This window comes from Balearica regulorum, chromosome 1, assembly GCF_011004875.1.
Source record: "Balearica regulorum gibbericeps isolate bBalReg1 chromosome 1, bBalReg1.pri, whole genome shotgun sequence".
In the NCBI taxonomy this organism is placed as follows: domain Eukaryota; kingdom Metazoa; phylum Chordata; class Aves; order Gruiformes; family Gruidae; genus Balearica; species Balearica regulorum.
In genome coordinates, this window is record NC_046184.1 from 190368522 (window position 1) to 190394400 (window position 25879).

At 43.2% G+C, this 25879-nt stretch overlaps 1 protein-coding gene across 1 annotated transcript in view; it reads left to right on the forward strand.

The window, feature by feature from the left end:
* The window catches only part of LHFPL6 (LHFPL tetraspan subfamily member 6), a 149613-nt gene extending 124070 nt beyond the window's left edge, over positions 1–25543 (forward strand). The window contains exons 3-4 of the mRNA XM_075741939.1: positions 11747–11845; positions 24433–25543. Coding sequence (XP_075598054.1) covers positions 11747–11845; positions 24433–24551 — 218 coding nt within the window. The 3' untranslated portion in view covers positions 24552–25543. The remainder of the gene's footprint in view (positions 1–11746; positions 11846–24432) is intronic.
* The last annotated feature ends 336 nt before the right edge of the window (positions 25544–25879 follow it).

The following is a 25879-nucleotide window of genomic DNA, read 5'->3' on the forward strand; positions in this document are numbered from 1 at the left end:
TGAAGTTTTATTAAGATGTGCAGTGGTTGCTCTTCCAGTGATCCTTGGACAGGTCAACTGCAATAAAATAAACTAAAAAACCCAGGCAAAATCCTAGTATGTAGTATTCCCCCACTGGATGCACACTTTGCATCAGTTCCAATTCCCCTGTCACTTTGGGGATATGCCACTGAAGTGAAGGAATTGGCTGGACATCTTTGTTGCTTTATCAAGCATCTACAAACCATTATTTTTCACAGATCAGTGAACTAATAGACATGGAAAAGCAATTCTTTGGTATTTAATCCATGTCTGAATATTTCCAAAGATTGGGACAATCTAGAGGCGAAATCAATGGAGTGGTGCTCAGGAATCAGGCTGCTGCTGACTTTTCCTTAGTGCTTGTAACAGCCTTAGTCTGCTCAGTTTGTACTGAAAAGATATGGCAATGCTTGTGCATTTATCCATTTGTCTGCTTAGGCATCTTCATTAACACAGGATATATTTCCTTCATTCCCTGCTTATGGTCCTTCATGAGATCAGTTCACGTACTGGGAAATCCTTCCAGCATGGAGCTTCTGCAAAGGCTCTGGCTAGTTTTGTCCGGTCTCCAGTTGCTATTGAAATTCATATTAATGAAAGGATTATGCCTTATCTACTATAACTACATGGACACCTATGTATTTTGGGAAGTCAGTTAGTATACTACCTTTTATTAATTGCAGTAGTCACCCTTGTGTTTCTAATGGAGTGATTTCTATTTAAATACACCATGTCATATGCCATATGCTGCTCTAGACTCTTTGAACTGTCAAGCATTTGATTCTGAGCCACAAAACGATGGGGTGAGCACACAGATGGGTTATTACATAAAGAAGTCTCATGGCATGTGATAACACTTAGGCTTCCCCCCCACCCACCTCGTAAAGCGTATGATGTAGAAGCAGTGATCATGGCTTGCCAAACAAAAATGAGCTGACAGTCAAACTCCAAAGTGTTTTCTGGAGTTCTTCAAGCATTTCAGTTCCACTCTGCAGATTCACTCTGCCTTTAAGTGGACCATGTCACATCCTTTGCAGAACAAGTGGTGTCAATCATTTTGTTGTGTGACAAACTCTGGGAGGAGTGACACAGAGATTTACCAAAGCTAGGCCTGAGTGGTCTAGCTCTGTGGTAGCAATTGAGGCAGATCAAGGCCATTTTGAAACAACAACTTGTTTCCATAGAAATAACTTTCTTTTAAGGTAGAGCATACAAGTTTACACTCAGGACCAAGACATTTTTTCCTTTAATCTTCTCTTCTTCCCTAACATTCAGGTCATTTCCTATAAAGGAAGGTAGAATTCATGACAGGAATTGAGACATTTGCATCTTAAGGGCAGAATGAGGGCAGAAGGATAGAAAACAAGGGATAAAATAAAGTGTAGGTAACTTTGGGCCAGATGCAATTACAGATGCATACACTTTTTAAAGGTGTTTACAATACAGGTACTTTCCCTTGAGGTAGGTTTCTAAGCTCACATTGAGATTAATAGATATCTAGGGTGAAACTCATTAGCCTAAATCTAGATGCTTTGCACTGTTAGAGATACCCTAGGGTCTGCAAGACCTCTCTATGGGCTGGCAGGTATGACAGAGGACTTAGGGGAAACTTGCACTGCTCTGGAGAGACAGCTGGAGGCCAAGCAAGATACTGAACAGCACTTAAATGACAGAAGGTGACGTATTTGAGTAACTAAATCCCACTCTGAGTCAATACTGTCAGTGGAGCACAATTCAGTCGTTGACCTATAAGTGTCTACTGCCATTTGAGATGCCCTTGGCTATCCCACCTCCAGCTACTAGTCCAGGAGCATCTGGCTTTCCCTATGGGCTCTGTCTGTAAGCCCCATGTGACTGTCTTTGTCGTCTTAGGTGAACTTAGATGTGTCCCAGTCATAGACCTATGTTTATGTATTCTTTAGGATGAGAAAAATATCTTGTAGACTCCATTGATTGTACCGAAAACGGTCTCAATTCAGTTGCTGCTGCAGAGGCATCTCCTATAGGTTTGATATGCCCTGTGCCATCTGAGGCATCTAGAAAGGAAGATCCATGCTGTTCTGGAGCAGGAGCTGATCTCCAGGTGGGCTACACAGCTGAAATGCAAGTAGTCCTGTGTGCATGCAAGTGCCTTGAGCCCTAGCTGCCTTAAGCTGAGGTGCCTGAATGATGGAAAAACAGATTCCTAAAATATTTTGTGGTGGAAGGGATGTCAAGAGATCACATAGTCCAACCTTCTGCTTAAAGCAGGACCAACCCTCAATCATGACTATGATAATCACTTTCCAAGTATGCCCTTAGACAAACAAAAGCAGCCAAACCTGGGCTTGTCCAGACTGCTTAGTGCTGTGCCTTGTGGCTAAACACTGAAGGATTCACAGTCTTGGTACTCCCCCACATGGGCACATAACCAGTGCATATTGCAGGAAGCCCAAAGGGTGATGGTGATGCTGGAATCTCTCATATCTGATTGTCCGAACCCAACACTCATGGTTGAAAGAAGTAGCCATGGTGAAAGCCGCCTTTTTTTTTTTTTCTTTTTTTTTCTTTTTTTTCTTTTTTTTCTTTTTTTCCTTTTTTTTCCTTCTTTTTTCTTTTTTTCCTGATTTGAACCTTGATGTCTCATCCCCTGGGATCTGTGGAGTTTCTATCTAAGGATGTTCTGCTTGGTAACAAATACTTCTGTCGTCATTGGCTGAGAGAACAAAATTGTAAGAGGGACTTTGTCGTCTGGTGGTCAGGGAATCAGCCTGGAGCCTCTCCTTCAGTGAATGTTCATTCTTTAATCAATTGGTACATCCTCCAGATACCCTCCACCAACTTAATCATAACCAGTAAGATAAAAATTGCATGGGCAGGTACCTGTTTCCTTGGACCTCTCTAAATCCCCCTGCATGTGAATGGTGCTGTATAATAAATGGTAATAAAGGAGTTTTCAATGAAATATCCAGCTACACACTGTAATTCAACCAGTTCTCAAAGATCATATTACTCCTCCTACTGCGTACATAAAATCGGATTAAACTCTTGGATTTCTTAATAACTAATGGCAACCTGTGCAGACTGTGGAGCCTATTTACTGCTGCTTTATAAAATCTAGTTCCAAGAAGTATTTCCAGGCATGATTTTCAGGGGTTGAAACTGGTGGGAGCTGCAGTGTCCTGGAACCCCTGGCACCAGCACCTATTTTGCAGGACTTTTTGAAATTGTTGCTGGATCTTTCCTTTCTATGGCAGCAGCTGCCAGGGCCATGTCACTTGTGCTTTTACCAAATGGCTCTTACTAATTCACTTTCATTTAGTAGCAGCTCTGATTTCTCCACTCTTCCTACTTTGCTGTTTCTTCTGGATTTCCCCCAGCCCTCATCCCCATTTTCTGAAGCCTTCAGTATTGCTTTGAAAACACCCAGGGCCAAGTAGAGCAGACAAGGCCATTAGCCTGTGGGTAGCAATGTAGCATCTCTGGGGGCGGGGGGGGGGGAGATTTCCCTCTCAGAGCCTGAAGCACCTCTGTAATAATGAACACACCACTTCTGATCGAATGGAAATCAATGCAAAGTGATGCTTCATCTGCTGGAAAACTCCCATCTGTACCCTCCACTGCCCTGTCAGGGGGCAAGGGCTGTGACTCTCCCATAACACAGCACTTTGCCGTGCTGGATGCTCGCAGGCATTTGTAATTCCTTTTTAAGGCTCCCTCTGCCATCAGCCCTGCTTTCAGAGGGCTCTGGGAAGTGGTAGCAGGCAGGTGGCAGCTCTTTGCTGTGGCTGTTTGCTGAGGTTCAGAGCCAAGCAGCTGCCAGGCAATGGGTGTTCATGTTGTGGAGTAACCCAAAATAATAGAAAAAGTCTGATTTGAGGGATGGGGCTTGACAATCAGAAAGAGGGGAGCTAAGCAAAGCCAAATGCATTGAATTAGAACCTGGCAATCAGAACCAGAGGGGAAAAGGTGGTGGGGTTTTGCCCTTGCCTGAAAACCCATGAGTACTATTTCCATCACACTCAAGATGAAGCAGTATTACTAGAGGCAGGATCTGCAAAGCTGAAGGTTGTAGCATTTTATTCTCTCTGTTTTTTTTGTTGTTATTCTTGTTTCCTTTTGTTTTGCATCTAGAGTTCCTCTAAAGTCCTGCTGTAGCAAAGTCTGTGGCAGAAACACCTTGACCTTGAGTGAAGCCCTGAACTGACTTGCTGTGTCCCATGCCCTAACCCTTGTGAGGAGTGGGAGGAAATTTGGCGCAGCATAAATGTAATTTCTCTCTCTGTGCCCCTGGGGAGTCCTGCCTGGACTCTTGGACAAGGGAGTCCCTTATTGTGTTCATTCACATTGTAGGCAATTGTACCCTCTCTCAAACAAGGCACTTTCATTTCAAGCTCAATAAGGAACCAGTGAAATGCCCCGTGTTCAGTGATTACCAACTCAACAGAGAACTGTTGCCCAAATTGTTGATCTCATGTTTAAGCCTAATAAAGCCCAGGTCAGGTGCACGCCTGGGTTTCTTGAGGGACAGGTACTAACAGCAATGGAAGAGACTGGTGTGATAACATTTCTCTAATGGAAGAACAATAGAGAAACCAAATAACAGAGCAGTGATGTCAAGAGAAGCAGTAGGAATGTGACCTTAAAGAAGGGATTCTTCTGGGTGAAGAGCTGGGAGCTGCCCGTATAAAGACATCCTCCCTCGCTACTGCATTGAGGCTGGACTCCCGCGGGCATGGGAGCTAGGCTGCCTGCAGCCGGCACGGCCCTGCTCCCCCCACTCCCTTCTGTGCTCCGTTGGGTCCTGCTGCTTTGCCCAGGCTCTGGAGTTTGAACCTTGTCTGACCCACTTCTCTCACTCTGCAGTTGCTGCTTGGTTGCAGCTCCTGGAGAGTTTCTTGAATAAGGACTTCAGAAGCTGTGTCTGCTGTAGTATTTCATATCATGGTTTTTAACCAATTCTTCTTTAACGCCATTGTTTGTTGGCTAAGGTACCTCTGAAAGCAGCAGACAACTTCATGTGCCAGCTCAATTTTACTTTCACACTGCAGGCTCACTTTTATAGCGGGTAAATGCTTTAAAACTGTTACAGTGAGGAGAGTTTTTAAATCACAAGAACCAGAGAGTCAAAGTCCATGCTGCATCAAAAAATTGGTTTTGTTTTGCTTGTAGAGATTACTGTACCTTCAAGTGACAGATGGGAATGTGAAAACTTTCTATCATCCTTGAAGATTCAGATGGGCTAATAGAGAAAAAATGTGAAAGGAAAAACCATCATTAAAATGGTCTTGAAAGGGATGACTTCCAAATTATTGTCTGTCAGCTTCTCCAGATGGCCTGAATATCTGTCAGATGAGCAGTATTCATTAGAAATGCCTAGGAAAAAAAGAAAAAAAAAAAGAAAGGTTTCTTTTTGGTCAAGTCCAAAAATGAAAGGGGAAAAAGTAGAAGATGGGGGGAAAGAAAGGAGGAAGATATTTTGAAGATTTTTCTCACTAAAAAGTGACTGTACCAAAGACAGCATTCGGTTCTGGTTTTATTTTCTTTCTGCAGTACATAAATCAAGACCAATCCATTCCTTTTATTTTTCTAGGTGGGAATACAAATTGGGTTTTCACAATGACACCGGGCCCCTTCCTGCTTGAGAAGCTTCCCAGCGCCCCCGCTACAGCAGTGCAGACTCCCTCTAACTGCTGACCAAGGAGGCCCTTTATGGTGCCTGGGCAACCCCTTTCCCTGCATTCGCAGGGTATAACTGTGACTGGAGCTGAGGATATACAAAAAAGGAATACAATTGCCTGTACCCATATAGAAGGCTCTTAAAAAAACCCATAATCAAGGAAAACCACCATTGGTTTAGTTCCTGTTTGAAAATGTATTTTCTAGCAGCCAGACTCAGAGGCTGAAATCCAAAGCTAAAAGTGCCTCATTTACTGCCATCACTACCTCTCTTTATTGATCAAACTGATCGTTTTCCCCATCGGATTTATCAGAATCATATGCTTATGTTTACCCTATGCAAGGGAGAAGGAAGGACACCAGGGAAGGTTTGGTTTTATTTACCAGGCTTTTGAGGATGCAGTGATCAAATGGGCTGACAACAAAACAAGAATGAGCCATATAGCAATCAGGGGCACACTGTGACCTTAACAAGTGAGAGGAAGAGCTGAGTCTGTAAAACAGGACTTGCTAGTTATGAACTGTCAGGACAGTTACAGACAATTAATTTATGGTGTGATGTCTACACGGGTTATTCAAGGCACATCAGATCTTTGGGTGGAGGCTCCCATTAAAGCCACAGCAGCAGTCTGAGGACTGCCCACCACAGGGAAAAGTTTCCTTTTTTGTACATCAACTTTTGCTGATCAATCTTGGTCTTTCTGAGTCCAATCATTTTGCCCACGGCAAAATCTGGTTAATGTCTCTTCGTTTATTAGTTCTGTATTTATTGTTTGAGACTTGCCTATATCCAAGCTATTCTTGGAGATATTAATAGTGGCTAATATTTTACCTCTTGGAGTAAGATGATTGCTGAAGCCACAAATCATTTCTTTATCACTTCAAAGATGAAACCTAGATCTGTGCCAAGCCACTAATGTAATTACTGTCCCTTCCCTGCTGCATCCACCATATGCAGAACCTGTTATATGCAATTATTTTCAATCACAAGCTCCAATCCAGACAGACAAGATCATCTTTCAAGTGTTAAGTGTTACTAAAATATGATCACGCATTATACCGGCAGCAAGAGTGACAGGGAAGGCAACCTGGAATGGACAAGGATTACTCTGGGTTGTCTACTATTGAGGCATCCAGCCTCTGACCCCCTGGTTTGTAGCTTTGCAACTTGGTCTGCGCAGCTCCTCGCTTAGCACATAGGCTGGGTTTAGCTCACTTTTTGAAGGTATCCAGCTCTCTGCATGGACTACGCAAAAATCCCAGTGGCTAAATGGGACCCTGTTAAATATCGAAGCCAAACACTTAATTCCAGCTTTGCACTGCAAAAACTGGCTGCATTAAGTCAGCCCCGCGGCTCTCTCCGGCGTGCCTCGCTAGCGCGTGGAGCCAGCCGCAGCACTCGCAGTAGCAGTGTTTCACAGATCAGGGCAAGGAGCCCGTTTCATTCCTGAATGCAGAACTGCTCCAGAAGAGCTGGTCTCTGACAGTGCCAGTGCCTCCGCTGCCGGATGGCCCCATCCCACTGACTGGCTCCCTCGCACTTCAGAGCTGCAGCCCCCTTTTGTGAAGGTGCTGTTTATGGACCTGCACATTTCCTTCCCCTTTCTATTTCTTTTAATGACTGTAGCGGATAATGGAAGATGACATATGATGGTAATTACAGCACAGTGGTTTGTTGGTGGGGTTTTTTTTTTTATTTTCTTAAGAAATGTTATAGGCATCCTAAGCATTCTAAGCAGCTGTGAAGATGGGTGTGGTGTCCTGGGAAGCGTAGCTGGCTAAATACAGGAACTATAGGGCAGGCCGGGATGTGACTCTTGATCTAAACCAGTAACTGCTCTCTACTGAAGCTGCAAAATTAGTTTAAGGATTTCTCTTGGGTTTGCAGCCCTTGGATTTATCTTAGATCTTTAAATGGAGGTTGCAGCTGTTCAGCAGGATCTACAGTCTCTGTGATTAAACAAATTGGCTGTAAGCATGTATGAATTATTAGCAGTAATAGTATGCAGTCTTTTTGCTTTTGCAGGGTCTGATCCACACATTTATTTGCTTACAAACAGGAGTAGATTGATTAGAAGGGAAAGAAGGGGCTGAGGGGCTTTTGTCCAAGTTCTTTTAACACCATGGGCTTTGACGCGCGCTCTACACTTACTGCATAAAATAAAGGAGCTGAATGCCAGTTCCCAACTTCACTGCCCATGGAGACCAAGACAGTATCAGCCCTGTTGAAGTCATGCAGAATCCTGCTGAGAGCAATGGGACATTACACACACACTCATACATATATACATACCTCAGGACATAAAGCAAAACTCGTGAAAATTTTTCTTATTGACTAGCAGGATCTTAAGTCTTTATAGAAGTCTTTCTTACACTGAAGGTAAATCCTTGCCTGGCCCACACCTTGCCTGCAAGATGTACTGGGAAACACAACTGCTTTGTCAATAGACCTAAATCTGCAACAGGCACATACACACCACTGCAGGGAAACATTTGAAAGTGAACCAAAACCAGCTGAAAATGAATGATATCAAAGGAGAGGTCAAAGCAACAGCTTTAAGACTTGTGGCCAGTTGGTACCTGTGACAAAATCCGTACGTATAGGGATAAGACTTTTTGCCAGATGGGAATGTAGCCCCGTGCTCCTGGCAGCACATTTGGTTCTGGCAGGTTTTGTGTTCACTAAATGAAGTGTGCGAGCTTGCCCATGGCTTTATACCTTGTCCTTCACAAGTAAACATGCTTCTGCGCGTGCTTTGGGGCCATGCGGTGGCACCAGCATTAGGTGGCAGTTTCCTGTTTGATCTCATCATCACTGTCAGAACAGGCTGTGAGCAGAAAAGAAGCTGCAGTCCTCCGTGGCTGGTACTCCACAAATGAAACTCAGCACTGCTAAAGCCCTTACCCAACTGGAGCCAGCTGTCGCTGGGGTAGGGAGGTTTTCTGACAGAGCACACTAGTTTTCCCGTATTTGGTTTATTTATTTCTAGGAGGCACAGCTAATGGTGAGCCTCAGCAGTGGGTGCTGTGAGCTGGTTATTAGACAGTGTGGACTGGCTTTAACAGCAAGCATCCACATATGAGTGAGGCAGTTGCTCCTTTGGAACAACTTGACATTACAGTATATTGCATTACTAATGAATTTTTGACTGAAGCCCAGAATTTATTTTCACTGAAACTGGACTTTGGACTTAGAGAGATGGACTACAGAAATGGGAGAGAGGGTGTGCCAGGGGGATGAAGAGGTCTGTCTAAGGAAGGAAATAAGTTGCCAAGGCTTGTGGCTACTGTATCCAGTGTAGCATTGGAGGCAGAAGGAGTGAACGCATCTTTGGAAGGGGATGAGCTGTGTTTGGAGGGTGGCAGTGGAAAGTGCTGTGAGCAATATTCATGGGAAAAAACAACAACCTGTTACAGCAACAAAACCTAAAGAGAGCTGAAAACAAACAGTCCTCTGTGAATGCAGTGGGCACTAGACACTTTGCCACCTGAGGACAGTAATTGGCAAGTGCTGAGTAAGAGCTTTTTCTGGGTTTGGAGGGGCAGCATTGTTATGCTAATAGCCCTTTCACTTGCCTGCAGTGCTGCTGTTGCGATCTCCTGGAAGAATTGGGCAGGAGGCTTTCCCAGGACCTATTTGTGAGGCAGGGCTGGCTGCTGTTTCGTCTGGTCCAATGCAGGCGGCTGCAAGCCTGCTTTCCCTCCTACCCCCTGCACACATCTCCCTGTCCCTTGCAATGGAGCCCTTTGAGCATCTGTGAGGTCTGCCGGAGAATCTGTTCAAGGACACAAGTTGATTGAAACCAGCGCAGCCAGCGTGGTTCACTTTTGGTCAGAGCAGCTTCTGAGCTGTGGTCTGCCTGGGCTGGCACCAGGCAGGTCATGGGCATCATGGCCAGTGTGAGAAGGGGTCAGAACCACAGCAGGACTGGCCAGGGCTGCCATGGTCTACCAGTCTGTGAGACTATCTCTGTCATCTAGGTGCGCTTCCTCCCTTCCCCAGCCACTGTCATCATCAGTGGTGATGTTCTTCCTTGCCCCATTGGGTCCTGCCCGTTCCTAGCACATCAGCCATGCTGTCAGCGCTTCATAACGCCCTTCTTGCTTTAACAATTCAAGTGAGAATCAGTCGGGGTTTTTTCAGAGTCTGAAGCTATCTTTAACAAATGTAGACCCAGTTTTGGCCTAAGTTCTCTCATCTGAGAAACATCCTTTCTGAGAATTTAATTAGAAGCGACTCTCATTTACATGGATTCTACCAGCTGCCGTGAGCTCTGTGGCCCTGGGGAGAAAAATCAGATGATACTGTGAAAGCCATTAGTGAGGACATTAGAAACAACCATATCCAGGTCAGGCAAAATTCTGAAAATACCTGGCATTCGTGTGTCCTTAATTGCTTTTCTCCCTTTACAGCTGTTGGGTGAATGCATCATCTGAGAGGGGGCTGCCTCAGGGATTTCTTTTCCACTATGTGGTGTAGATATGGAGAGAGGAGCTGGCAATGACTGCTCAACAAGGAAAGGAAGAAGTAGACTTGATCAGCCAGAAGAAATCTGAACTTAGTGGAGGAAGATCTAAGGAGCAAATATTGGGCCTAAACAGGGGCAGATGTACTTGGAGGAGCAGCAAAGGACCTACTTTGCTAATAGCTAAGATGCTAAGAGTGTTAAACATCTTATGGAGAAAGATGAGATACCACTTCTGGACTTATGTGTCTTTGAGCAAGTGAAGAACATAATAAGGTGATTTCTGTATCTTACAGAAGTGTCAGAAACATGAGACGCTTAGGCATCTTGAGGATGGAGACAGCAAAAATACATAGCTAGCTCCAGGCCCTGAGTCAGAATCACTCTCAGGACTCCTGTTAGACTGATGTGATGTCCATAGTGCTTCTGTCATCACACCCAAGGCTTGTCTGCACTAGGAGCACAGGAGAAGTGCTTTGCAGGGAGCACGTTGTCTTTATTCTCATTGTCAAGAAAGGAAATGTGAGGTGGTGTGAGGTCAAGGGATTTGCCCAAAGTCCACCAGTGACAGCTGTAGGGCTTGAAACCTTGTCCCAGTTCTGTGCTCTACCTAACAGGTAAAAGGCACCACTGCAAACCCACACTGCAAACTTTTTGAGGGCTTGCTTGCCTTTACAGCCTGCAAAGTGTAAGGCGCACCCAGCCCATTATCTACATAGTGATTCGTTTCCAATCTTACAAATAAGCTTTGACACAAAGGAGATGATAACATTTAAATGCTGTAGCATACATTGAAATGTTCTCTCTAGGCTGTCCATGTAAGAAGCTTTGCCAGCTACACCCGCTTTTTGGCAGCTGCTGCAGTGACAGCTGAGAATGCAATATGATAAAAATGCCACTTCTGCAAAATAATCATGGCCCATTGGGTGATTCCCAGCAAGATCTTGTGAAGGGAAAGACTTAGCCAAAACACATCTGTTTGGGGCAGCGTGAGGGCTGGAGAAAGCAAAGCATATTGTGAATGTTAAGCCAAGCATGATAATAGGCAAATGGCTCAAGACCTCAGTTGTTTTAAGCTTAAATGATTTGAGAAAACTTTTTTGAGTGTGTACCTGTGGTATGAATTGATCAGGTGACATGAAACCATTCTTCTTTGGCTTTTGAAAGGGTGAAAAACAAAGCAAAATGACAACCGATTAGCACAACTGTCAGTTTACTTTTCCTGCTAGAACCTTGATAGACTCTGGTTGATTGTTATTTTAATTAATCAGAAACAATCAGCTTGTAAATGCTGTGATTAACACAGCTTCTATTTAACCCTGCATTGAGTTTTCCAAACAGTATGTGTAGCAGTTCTGCAGAATAGAAGGGGAGTCTAAAAGCTCTCAGGTAGAAGCTCCAGTAGCTGGGCATGGCTTCTGGTGCTGAACTGCCAAGGCTGCCTCCAGCCCACAGACCAGCTGTAAAACAGTGTCAGAATGCAGCAGTAGAAGTCAAAATGATTTTCTACTGTTTTTTGAAGAGATTTTTTTTTCTCTCAGATTCCCAAATGGCAGTTTGACACTGTTTGTATAAACTTCTATTTTCTTTTCTCTCCATAGGTTTGTTGATCGGCTCTGGTTGTGCCCTCTATCCTCTTGGCTGGGACAGTGAAGAAGTCAGACAAACCTGTGGTAACCTTTCCAACCAGTTTGAATTGGGTGAGTCATGATCAGAGCATCTCAGCCACATGAGACTCTTCTATGTGTCATCCATAAAAGCAAACTAGGACATGAGCGCAGGCTTGGAGAAGCAACCCAGTTGTGTGTTGTAGGGTATTCATGTTGCATCATTCTGATATGGTGCTAAGGCAGGGGTTTTCAGATAGATTTGCTGGAAATATTTTCGAGAAGAACATTATAAAAGAAAATGAAGGAATGTATGTAAGTATATATTTAAGAGATGAGATTTAATGGTCTTGCAATATGGGAGGTAACACTCCTGGAGATCTTGACAGGGTAGGCAGAGGCATCATGTCACAGCTCACGTCAGGGTAATTCACAATGAATGCAATTAGCTGTCTTTGAAGTCTGGCATGTTTATGGTCTTCTAACCCAAGCCTGAAGAGTATGGTTTTGGTTACTCACATCCTCGGGAAGCTGGTAAATAACACTTGCTCCCTATTTCAGCCTTCTCCCAAACAAGTCATGGGTCTTACAGTCGATGACCGCACTGAGCGCTGCATGAAAGCCAGGGATGTGGCCACCCATGCTGTATGGGGCAAGCTGCCTCTAGAGAGGGCTCTAGAAAACAAGGGCCCAGCAGCAACCTAAGGATTAAGCAATGTGGATGATCAGGATCTGATGTTTGAATGCACATCCAGGTCCTTGTTTAGCTAGAAGGATCGATGCAGCTGCTGATACCCTAGTCTATAAGTGCTCTCTGATCCTGTGTCATTTGAGGAAGAGGAGGATCTGCAGTCCTCCTGAAGGAACGGAGAGACTGAGCACCCTGACCCTCTGCAGCCTAATGGTGTTGCCCAAGGGATGTGTAACATGCTCTAGAAGCTTTACCTTGTTATTCTGAACTCTAATATCCTTCTGTGCTATTGATATTAAATTTTCTTTTCAGTGAAGTATAAAAAGTTCCTACAACTTTTTTATTCACCTAATAATTGAAAGATATGAACACGAAGAAGAGATAGCAATGAGAACAGAAATTTGTAGTTAACTAGTCAAAAAAATGTCTCAGAACTAAGATTCCCAGCTCCATGGAAAGATGTCTCAAAGAATGTAGTAGAAAGACTAGGCAAAACACTGCAGTAACTGCTTTGGGAACAGTCAGGTTCATCACTGCCCAGGGTCAGTCCTGTGCAGAAGCCTGAAGTAGTTCCTAGCTGGCCCATTTGAAAGATGGCTAGCCCCTTGCTGGTGCACACTGATGCCTACTCTTCCACGCCAAGCATGTGAGTAGCTCTGCTCCTGTGATTCCTGCTTGTGCCTCCTCACAGCCTGCTTGTTCCCAGGCTTCAGTTGCTGCTGTCCCCAGAATGCAGAAAAGTGTTACCTTTCCAGGTTATTTCTCTGCAAACTCACAAGAAAGTGGGTGTCATGCCAGTCTGAGCTCCTCGAAGGCAGCACTTAGGCAGTTACAAACTGTGGCCTTAAACACAGTCATGGCCACAATCAGAGCAGAGTCTCCAAGACCACCTTGGTCATCTCAGTCTTGACTCACGAGTCAGATATTTGCATAAATTGAATCACTGTGCCGTTAAAGTCAGTGAAGAAACCCATGTGAAAAATTTCAGCTGACAGCTTTCCTTCCAGGTACACATAAGGACCGTGAGATGTATTACATGAACGGTAAACGCGTGTACTCTTACTGTATTTTCTGGACCCGGAGCGTGCAGGGCATGTTAGGCATGCCTAGACTTGACGGGAGTGCTGGTCTCGCCAATCTGCTGCAATCATATGTTAACACATTAATTAACAGATTATAATGAGAGCTGAAATTTGCTGTAGTGATTTCTACCAGGCAGCTCTGCCACTGAACATCTCTTTTCCACATGCACTGGCAGTGAATTTAAATGCTTGGCTAGGATTTTTTTTTACTTAATGTCAGTGCCTGGTTGATGCTGTGTTAGCAAAGTCATCTGTAAAGAAGAGGTACTGTCCGAGAGCAATTTAATAGCCACACTGCTCATCGTCTTTCATAAATACCTCTTGGTTGGTGATAACCCAAACCCTCTAGTCTTTTCTGAATCATTAGAGACTGGCTTGCTCATTATAGCCTACAGGCCAAAAATGATGTTTCAAAGACTTAATCTCACTAAGTCTCAAGACAAATTTAAGTAATTATTGCTTTCATTTGAATTTTTAATTTGATTAAGCCGCAATGATATGCTTTCTATTCCTGAGTCTGTGAAATGAGTTGTCTCAAGAACCACATATATACACCCTGCATTCAACATCTGCTCTCAGAAAAGCTGAGCTGCCGTGAGCCCTGCACTGGTTTAGCGATGGGAGAAATGGTCATGGTGGGAGTGCTGGTCCTGCACCTCCTGCTGCCATGGGTGCTAGTGGGGATGACACTGAGCCTAATTCAGTGTGTGTGGTTACTCTCAAAGAAGAGGGTGTTCAAAGGGATGATGATAAGGTCTTTGAGGATGGCAGAGCAACTGCTGCAGCTTGGGCCTCAGGGAGCATCTGCATGCAGTTAGGAAAGGAGAGTCAAAGCACATCAGGTTCGACCACAGATGCAGCAAAGGTGGAGGTTCAGTACTGAGCTTCATTCTGGACTTAGAAAAGGTGAGGGGGAACAATGGCTGAGGTTGGAGGTAGAAAAGATAAGCCAAGAGCTGCAGTCTATATTATAGGAGGATGAGAAGGACAAGAGGCAGGTGCAGAGGAGGGACTGCAAGAACTCACTTGAGAAGCAGCTGAATTGTGCACCGTGAAATGTAATGTTAACTAGAGATATTCCAGAATTAGCAATTGAATGAAAATTTTTGCTTTACCAAAACAAGACAAACCCCCACCCCCCCGTAACATGCTCATAACTAGATAGAATAAATAAATAGCAATGTTAAGAACTCATAAAAACACCTAATCCTTAGTGGGTGTGCTAGATAAGAAGTGCTTCTCCATGTCTTCAGGCACTCTGAAAAGGCATTAGACTAATAGGCACTCCAAATAGTGCTGAGATAGCCCATATTGTGCAGAGGGGACCCCCTCCTTCCGCCCCCGCCAGACACACACATTTCTGTTTACATTCCAAAGCAATATTTTAAAAGGCTGCAGGAAAAATAACCATGCCTTTAATTTATGTGTAAGTGGATTTGGGTATTCTTTTCTAGAAAACCTGAACCGACATTGTGAAATGCCCAGCAGTTTGCCGCTCTCTTTAAAATTAGATATTTATTTGTTTTTTATGAAGTGAACTATGTCCAAAGGGTTTACTGAAACATTCATGTATTTAATTGGGCTAATTTTTTTCAATCAAATGAAAGAGGTTGTACGACTCCATCTCTACAAAAAGGAGTCATTCTTCAACTGAAGATATCCTGCCAAGGGCAACCCCATTTGTTGATTAAATTGCATTCAATAGATGAACTGTTTTGCTAATGAGGATGGGGAGTAACCTCCATAAATAGACAGACAGGGAGACTGGTGCACCTGTAGAGAGGTCTGCTCTTTGCTCTTCTCTAGCAATCTGTTTTCACCATCAAGAAAAAAAGCACAGTGATAGATTAGGGCTTTGACATATGACCTCTTGGAATCTTCATGTGACCTCATATGAATCTTGTTTGGGGGTTAAGGCCATGATAGGTTTCTGTTGTGTTCCTCTGCTTGTGGTTCCCAGCTCCCTGGCAATCAGCAGAATCTGTGTGGAGGTCTTGGGGCCCCACTCCATATTGCAGTATCCCATCTCAGATCACAGATGGAGCAGAGTTCCCACCAAAACACCAGACTATGACCTGGAGCAGTCTTCTGCTGCTGTTTTCAGGATGGTAACTCCTAGAAGTAGGGCAATTTAAATAAATGGGGGCAAGAGAAAAGAGATGTTTATGTTTTAAACCAGCACAGTTGTTTCCTCATGACTGAGTCAAAGTCCTTGGTCTAATTTGTCCACAGGCTAATGCCTGAGCTGGAGACTGGAGTTATAAACCAGCAGTGCTAGAAGGCACTGCCTTTCACTTTTACCAAATATCTGAGGATGGATCAAAATCATCTTAATCTCTTGTCACCACACAAGCTGTTATTGTTATGCTGCATTATTTACACCCTGGAGTTGCCTGTGAGCCTATTCAGGACAGCACTGGCATGGCACAGCAATGCAGAGCTGCTGACTGAAGGGTGTGAAAGTGAGTCAGATCTTCACAATGCTGTGGTCTGCAAAAGGAACTAGCAGGCAATTTCCCTAAAGCAAGCTTCTTTATAACATGTGATATAGCACACATTCAGTTTTGCTGAGCTAGAGGCACTGATACCATTTTGTTTTCAGTTCTAAATGTACCACAGAAGAATAACAGCTGAAAAAATAGGAGTTTAGCAGGAAATTCATTAAAGTGAGGGACCCTGCATTAAGGTGAGAGTATGCATTAAAGTGAGACTGAATCAGACATTTGCAAAAACTTCCATATTTTGCAAAACTTAAACTGTGTGAAGAAATCTTCTGATCTTGCATGCTTTTTTTAAAGGGCAATGTGAGTGTATATGTGTGAATACATTCGTATTGGTTTTGAATGTCTAAAATCAATGCGAGACTTCTTTTTAGGCCATTGATTTCCCTAGATGTGCAAGCAGAGACTGCTCAGTCGTTGCATGCTCATATCTGTTGTGATGGGTGAGGAGGCAGCTAAATCCCACAGAAGGTCCCAGAGAGGATAGGGCGTGCTCAGTTTAACTCATAAAATCGCGCCTCATTTGGCATCTGGTGAAACAGCACTACAAGACCAATACCTAAGAGCCTGAACAGCAAAATGGTTATCTAGAGTAAGATTCATTTATCTAAAGGTAGATGACTCATGCCATTGTAGGTGCCCTGGGAAATTTCATCTGACCTCCAGCTGCCACTTCCCTGCCACCAGATGTATGAAATGATGTTATATACGTACCTTATTAACCCAAAAGAATGAAGACACTAAATTTAAGATAAACTCCCCATTTTTAAGTTGAACTACTTGGAAAAAATTTTGTCTTCCTTTGAGGAAACATGGTGTGTTTGGGCAGGCAGGAGTCAACCCGGATGACCAATGCTCCAGAATTTTTTATGTCCTACCCTTTTTTGTGAGAGATTACTTTTAAGGTTGTACATTTCCTACTTTTTTATTTTGCTGAGTGATCATTTGTGCTAAGAAGCATCCTACAAACATGACTTGGTGTTTGCTGTAACTATCTTCAGGGCTCATCTTTGAGTTTCACAATGCTTTTCTTTGCTATTAAAGGCAGTGAAAATCACAGATCTGGCAGCAAGGGCTTGCATGGCTCAGTTGTGGCCATTGGCATGCTGTGCCCTGCTACCCACCTGGCAGCTGCTGCCACAGCCTGCCCAAAACACATTCTGTGCTTGTTTGAGTTCATGTCATCCTTATGAGGGTGGGAATAGCCTCCTGCCCTGTTTCTTCTGCAAGTTCTTCTAGATCCTCTCCCATTGTTTATGTTCTCTGGCTGTCACGCTCCATCACTACTTGTCACGCACAGAGACTTCCTAGGTCTGGGGTCCCAGCTGCAGCAGCAACCAAAGCAGATGGCTCCAAATGCACACCTTTGCTTGACCTCTGTGGTGGTCCGTCCATCTGTGCACCTCTGTGAAAGGGCTTTCCTGACCGAAGTGGCTGTCTGGAGAGCAACTTAAAAGGCTGGCTACCATCCCGAACTAAACAAGCAGCTGAATTACCCTCAAAAGCTCTCAGAAACTTCCCTTTTGAGGGATATTTGTTTCCAAAGATTATTATTATTAAGGTTCCCCTTTGCCACTTTTAGAGAGCCTGAAATATCTTAAAGAGAGCTGTTGACTTGATAATTAGTTTTGCTGCAGAAATATTGGAGTAAATGATCTTTAAAGCACTTTAAAAGCAAACAGTGCAGTTACTAAAACAACAACATAAAAACCCCACAGAAAGCAGTGAATATAAAAAAAGCTTTGTCAACTAGTTAATTGGCCTTAGGTGGCATCATTTCAGCATCTGGCTGACTGTTGACATACAGTGCCAAAACGATCAAGAAAAGGATTTAGAGGGTAGGACAATTTATTGGAATCCTATTAAAGGCAGTGGCTTCAAAGCTGTATTTTTCTATGAGCAACCTATCTGACAAAGCCAGTTTTTTTGTTCACAGATCCTCTGCAAACAGCTCAGAGATTTTACCAGCTCATTTTTGTGACTGAGGCTGAACACAATCTTTATGAGCATACCTGAGCTGCAGCTGCTGAGTTCTTAGACAAATGAATGAGTCAGCCTACGAGCTAGTAAAGAAAGTGTTTAATCAAGAAACATTTCCTCTTTACTGTTACCCGGATAACTTCCATTCTTATATCTTTGTAAGCCTTTGGTCCACATATATTCTATCTAACATAAGGCACTTACCTTTGTTGTGAGAGTTAGAACATGGTCATGCAAGGATCCTCTGTAGTCAATGGAGATAAGCTGCAGCATCCAGAAGGGGACTCAGACCACCCAGAAGCAAGTACCTGGTGCCCTTAATTACCTGAAAAAGGCAGCTAAACTGGTTGTTTGGAACCCCTTCACGGTTAAAGGGAGAAAAATAGATGCTACTAGAGCAAGGTTCACCTGCTGTACTTTAGATATCTACCTTAAGATGAAATGCAACCCACTTTTTTAAGTCACTTTTTCTCCTTGTTGTCTCCAGAGGGAGTCTGGGGAACAAGTCCAGCGTGGACCTCCGCGCTATGGATGCCCAATAAAGTGAAACTAATTTCACTTCCCGCAATAGGTGAGCTTTCTCCTGACTTCTTCCAGGAGGCTGGGAGAGCTCCTCACTGGCAGGACACGAGCTATTTGCTCTTGGGAATTTGAGCATTGTAATTGACACAATATTGATTTCTCCTTCGTCACTCCATGATAAATACACACCTACAGCAAATTCGAGGTTTAATTAAACAAAATTATGTGATCCTCCAAAGAAAGGAGAATTTGATCATATGAGTGAGTGTCTGCATACAGCAGAACTGAAGAATTTCAAATTGACACTTCTTTTTCCACTTTTTTACACTTCTGAAATTTATGAGATTTTATGCATTTAATTACAGACGAAAATACCCATACGAATTCTTCGACCAATTATAAGTAACCAAAATAGCTTGATCTGTGCATAAATCATATATTTGTTAGAAAGAGAAATCCATTGAGAAAGTCATATTCATGCAATAGCCAAAGAGACCAGCTTCACCGAATTCACTATTTTGTATCAAACTCTTTGTTTGGCTGTAGTTTTACCTTATATAGTATTCTTCCTTTGTTTCACATAACTACTTTAATCCTTTCTGGATGCATTCCAAGTTTCAACTTCTTTTCCTGCTTTTGCAGCTGATTTCATATGATGGTTTTTCATTGTAACTGTGTCAAGAAAAAAATCTTCAGGTATTTAATTTGTCTTGGCTTTGTTTCAAAATAATTGTTCCTTCATATTAATTAGCTGATTATCTTTTACATTCATTTGTGGCTTTCATATCTCCAAATCCCTTAACATCACACTCCTTACTTTTTTCTCTGATTACTTTTCCAACACCCTGATGGATTACATGAATTCACATTCCCTGTGGTACTGGACTCTCACGTGAAGCTGTTAATTAGAGTTCCTGCACAACTTTTTGCAAGTAGGAATTTTAGTTTTTATTTTTGAAGGTATGTAATTCTGAAAGCTTTTTTTTCTTCATCTTGGAAAATGGCCTCTACTTAAAGTTAAATTAATCGAGTTTGCCAAATACTCCAGGCTGCAAGCCCATGATAGTCTTAACATTAACAGCAAAGAAGGTACAAATATTTAAGATACTAAGTCTTGCAATTAACAGGTTTGCATCTGAGACACTTTCATATTCTGGATATTTTTTCAAAAGTGTCAATTATTGGTTATTTTAGTTGTAAATCATATGTTATTTCCAAGACCTTGATAACTATATGTGAAAATTATTTTTAAGACATCATGAGTAGAAATCCTGGTAAAATTCTGTTTCAGCAACTAGATCCTGGCACAGCTCCACAGTAGATCAAGTATCCACAGATTTTCTGTTGCCAAATTTCACTCACTCCTAAATTTGTCTTAATCTTTTTTTGCCTTCTATATTAAAGAGCAGGGTGGGGGGAGCTAGGGGACACATATCATGGCCTTGAAGATCACGTTAGAAATCAGGAAATTTTTTATAATAAGCCATCACTGCAAAACTACCCTTCCACATTCTTTGATTTATTTCGATTTAGCAAATATTGTCTTATGATGTTCTACGGGACCCTTTTCTGGTGAATCTTCTTTTGTTATTGTCCTCACTCACCTTGCTTTTGTCCTTTATCCTCAGGGACTGCAATTTCTTTCAATGCTTTTACAAAAGAGATGAGTGTAATGTTTCCTCTCTTTCCTTCTTTTATTTGCTTGGAAAATGGCCATCCATCCCTATAGCTGCAAGGTCTGTTCTTCTATGATTTCAGTGTTCATCCTGACACTCTCTTGCTGCCAATCCCAGTGAAACAAATGTGAAAGCAAAGTTCTTAATGGCTTGCTACAAATTTACCTGAGCTGACTTGGACAGTCCTGCTTCACTGGGCAACCAAGAGCTCCAATTAGTTATGTTTTCCTTTGCAAAAAAAAAATAAAAATCCAGAACTAACAAAACGCTGAAGCCACAGCTTCTCCCGCCATACTGATCTTGGTCAGGTAAAGACTGATTTATTAAGAGCAACACCAGTTCCATGCAGAGAAGGAAGCTGCTGTGATACATGTCATCACTATCAGCTAGACAAGTACTTCAGCTATTAGGGGATTTACTTTGGCATGAAACCAGATCCAGCCCATTTTATGAGCAAGAACACGTACACATTCTTGCATGGATCTCCACACCCTCAATGGACTGGCACACTTCTACCTGTATATACGAATTCCTACGCACCCTTAAGGAAAACAACAGCTTTTGTGTCTTTGTGTGTGTATGTAAATTGACATGGTTTCACTAATTGTTTTTAATTCTATCAAGTAATTAGGTGATCTTTCTTACTGTTCATTTCAGAGTTTTGACATTAAAAAAATGGGAAACTGCAATGCAGCGTTTCTTATCTTTAATATGGTGGGCTCCACAAAGCCAAACTGCTCTGCTTGATGATTGCAGTTTTGCAAAGCTCTTAACCATTTGCTTACCCCTAAATACATGACTAGTCCCACTGATGTCAGTGCAATAAAATTTGAACATGACAAAGGGTCCTTCTATGGTACCTATTATTATAATATAAAAATATAAAGCTAGAAAGCAAAGTCTATCTTCTCTAACATATAACATTTCTATAGGTGTATTTCTTTTCATTTGATGTTACATTTAATTACTTATCAACCCTGTTTTTTATAAAGCTTCCTGTACCTCTTAAAATGAGTGCTTAATATCAAAGTGAAGCAGAAGTCATTTTACAATTTAAACTGCAACTAAATTGCCCAATTATTGGTAACCAGGAATCTTTCTTTAGGATGCAGTGGATTAAATTAGGTCATACATGACGTAAAAGGAGACCACCAGAGCAGCAACATTACCTCCAAAATATTTTTCTCCTTGTACAATACAGGATTATAAAAGCATTGTTTCACTTTGACATGTGGCTATGCAGTGTAGGCAATCGTTCATTGCAACAGGTACTTTTCAGATGGATTATCTCTGGCCTTATAGCTATACTTAGCTGTGGACCTAGGACTTACTTATACTTACAATGAAAAGTATAGCTAAGTCCTATACCCTCAGACACTTCACCCGCTGCAGCTCTTCTTCAGCACAATAGCTTGAAATGCTGTTCTGCTCAGCGTCATCCAAGTACAGATCAAGCTATTTTATCCGAGGCCTCCCATTGCTCCTGACAGAGGCTTGAAATAATGGCCAGGTTTATCGCTGTGTTATTATTGCTCTGAGGTCAGGCTCCTGGCTCTTTCATCCGTTCTCCTGCACTCTCCCATTCTTTCATTTGTTCATCTTGACCCAACTCACACTTGTGAACTACATTGCATTTGTTAGATCAAGAGGCTGCCTGCCATGTCTCAGAGCATTAAGTAGGGCAGTGGTCCTTAGGGTAAATGGAGCATGGTATGGAGAAATAAACGTTATTCTCTTCAGCCAAGACTGAATGTGCGTGTTGTATCTGTTGAGCACATCTCTGACACTGATTTAACAGTTCTTTCTTCTTAATGTGTATCACGTATGCTCTCCCCCTCTCCCACTGCGAAGGCACAGAAGTTGAAATCACACCATGCAGAAGTTAAAATTTACTTCATTCTATCCCACTTAGGTCACAGCTTTGGGCAGTGCTACCAGGTGAATCTTTAAACTCTTTTTTAAATAGCATTTTGATATTTATTTTCTCTACCTGGAAGCATCATGATGAGGAAAAATTTACTGCTTTCAAGCTGCAACTACAATTCTCTAGTAGTTTTAGGAATACTTAGAAATTTTAAAAGACTTATCAGATAGAGTCCATCTTATCACAAGAAATGCTTCAGTACACCTCACCCTTGTATAAATGTGATCATTTTCAAAGCAATCCAATGGATTTAGACATCCGGTGTATGCTTAAGTCTGGTTTTGAAATTCCCAGCAGAAGCTGTAGACAGTGTGTGTACACAGGCAAAGCAATAGGTGGTCCGGAGACAGGTCTCTCCAGGGACTGCCATGCGATTGGGCAAGGACCAGCATCAGTGACATTGCCAGGTGCTTGGCGGCTCTCCATGGTTTCTGATGGTCTTCTCTTTAGGGAGTCAGACTCTCTGTGTGGTCTTCTGTAAGGAAGCCAAGAATGGTGTTGATCTACAGAGCATAACCAGATTACAAAACCAAGTAAATCTCTGTCTGGTCCAGCACATTAAGGACAGATGCTAATGAGCTCAAGCCAAGGCCAAAGCTCCTCGAGTCCTCTGGTCACATCAGGGTCTTTGTTTCACTGGACATTTTTTTAAATAAAAAATTTTTGAGGGTTATGAAAAAAAAAAAGAAACAAGTAATATGCTTCCTGCTGTGTTGTCAACCTGATATCTTCAGAGTGCCCAAAAGCGTACGTGTTGCCTCCCACCAACATCTCCTTACAAAGCTGGCCTGACAATATCCTGCAGTCGGTGGACATGCTGTCTGCCTTGAGGCATGCTAATGCTTTGGACATGTTGAGATGTACAGACATCTTGTGTGTCTTGTGCCTAAGGCAGAATTAGCCAAGTTGATAATTGCCTGAACTGTAAGCCTGGCCCTCAAGGATGCCATTGAGACAGAGTATGGACATGCCACCTGTTTCAGCTCTGTCTTTATAGATGAAAACTCTGTTGTTACCTTCTGTCCTTTGGAGGGAAGAATGGTTTCTGCTGCTTGTTCCAGAGGGTGTGAAGGAAGAATTGTATTTCTGCTTGGGCCTTACCGAGAACAGTCACTGCTCAAAGCAGGGTGATATCACCCAAAATGGCGACACAGGGTGAACCTCAGTTGTGATGAGTCCCAAACACTCAAGATCAAAATGACCATGATGCAATCCAAGTGAAAATTACTTTTGAGATGGGCTGAAATCCTGAGGAGTAACAGCAGCCATCTCCTTGCCTTCAGAGATCTCTGTGAGGAGTCTTCCTTCCTGCTGCAGCTGCTGTTTTCCTGATCTCCTCTGCTAGTGCAGGCACAGTGGTGCCTGGAAGGGGAGCCGTCACATTATGGTCCACCATGGGATTCCCCAGCACCATTCGCTGGTGATGAGTTTGGCTGTGTAAAGATACTGAGGCCATTAAATGTGTTCAAGGCCATATTGTGACACTGTTAAACGCATTAGACAAAAGATCAGTGAAGTTTTCAGCAATGAGTTGTGACCTTGGGTGGGGATAGGGAAATCTCTCTATTTTTGTATTTCTAGACTCCATTCCCACAGCAGCCCCCATGCAGGTGGTCCCCTGATACCACGCTTCTTTGCGGATGGTCAGGATTGATGCTTGTGTGAGGGAGATGTGAATGGGTTCCCCACAGCCATGTCTTGGGTTATCGTCACGCAGCAGCTTGCAGCCGGGTCCAGTTTTGAGCCCTGTCACTGCGGCGGTGGAGCTGGACCCACTCAACTCTTTCTGAAGGGAGCAGGCCCTGCCCCAAGTTACCTGAAAACCTTCAAAATCTCAGTCAAAAACAATCAAAATATCCTCAAATGCTGCCTGGAGGAGGCGAAGAAAGAGAAGGGTGGGAAAAATCCTCTTGCAACTGCAGCCACTGTGGACAGCGGTGCCACGGGTGCTCCCTGGACCATTTGGGCAGAGGGACGCCCGCCCCATGGCTGGTTTCCTCCTGGTGCCAGCAGCCTCAGCTTTGGCTCTCACGTGGCGATTCCCCCTGTGTGGAAACAGCAACTGGCCAAGCAAGCGAGCTCAGAGGCCTCGGCGGAACCAATATATAAAACTAAGGGGAGCCATTTAAACAGCTTGGCTTCTCTAATTGCTTGAATTACATCCCGTTTTCCCTGTCTGAGGTGGATGTACAAGTGGGCAGAAATCTAGGAAAGTGTTTTTTCCTGGGTGGGCAGAAAGGAGGGTGGCAGCAACGCTTCCTCCCCCGGCTAACGCTGTGCCATGTCGCTCTGTTTCCCTTGCAGGGACCTGCCACATCGGCTGGGCATACTACTGCACGGGCGGCGGCGCGGCGGCGGCCATGCTTATGTGCACCTGGCTTGCCTGCTTCTCGGGCAAGAAGCAAAAGCAGTACCCCTACTGAGCCAGCTCCGGGGCACGGGCGCTGCCAGACGCCCGAGGGGCTTGCTGATGTCTTCTGGATAACGACGATGAACAAGAAATTTTTAAGTGGTTTCTCTCTGGAGCGGGTGTGGGGGTGGGATGGCAGGCGGCCTGAGGGAGGGCAGGGAGGCGAATGGCGGTGCAAAGCCACCTGGCTGGGCTGGACAGGGACAGGCTTTCTCATCTAAGCCTGCCCATGGACTGCTCCGCAAAAATGTAAAAGGAAAACACTGCTTTGGCAAATGGTGAAATTCTGCGTGCACCGATGAATTGAGAGGTTGGTGAGGGGACGGGAGTGCCAGGGGGCTGGGTAGCACCCGGCAGCCCCTCGGTGCGGTGCTCCCGAAAGCACACAAGCACGCACAGATGTTGACCATGGCACAAAATGGGCAGAGAGGAAACTTTTTTTCGTGCGATTCTTCTTTGTTTTCCTTTTTTTTTTTTTTTTTTTAACTTCTCTCTGGTGGTTTAAAATTCAGTGTTGCAACACTTTTTAATCTATATATTAAACTTAATAAAAGGACCAATAAGCCACTTTATCAGTATTTTGTATATTCTCTACACATTTTTCTTCCCCAAACATTTAGCCACTGCTTATTCAGTCCTATATAACTTTTATTAAGCCTCTATGTTTTCAGCATTATTACAAAAATGCAACATAATTACTTGGCATATGTAGCCTTTCCCTATAGTACTTTTATGAAGTGCAGTAAATGGACTTTTTTCTGTCCATTGGAAATTCCACTCATGGTACTGTAGAGCTCTGTTGGTTACGTACGACTAACAGGAAACTTCTTCCAGACATAGATTTCTGTTGCTGTTATGTTTAGCTCATTGATGTTGTATTGTGCTGTACCATGTTTATTATTTCAATATTCATTTTTTGTAAAAAAATATATATTATATGTGCTATTTTATGTTTGTATTTGAAAAATCTCTGTAAATAAATTTTTCCTTGATCAATACTTGCAATGCGTGGTCATGTCAATAGATGAAAAATTTCCTTCCCAGATCCCCATTGGAAAAATCCTCAGAAATAATCATGACTCTTATAACCATGCTGTATCCTTTTTCCCTGTAAAACACATACATTTTGTGTTCGGTTTCATTGCCTGAGGATCTGTTGCCACTGAAGGCATTCTGGCACGTCCCACATTTTTGCTGTCAGGTGTCCTGCAGGACTTCAGTCAGACCTTCCCCGTTTTGTCCTGGCCACTGTGGACTCAGCATTTCACACGGCACTGCATATCCCTGTTTAGGTGACTGAAGCAAGCCCTTACTTTCTTAACAGCATCATCACTGATCAAA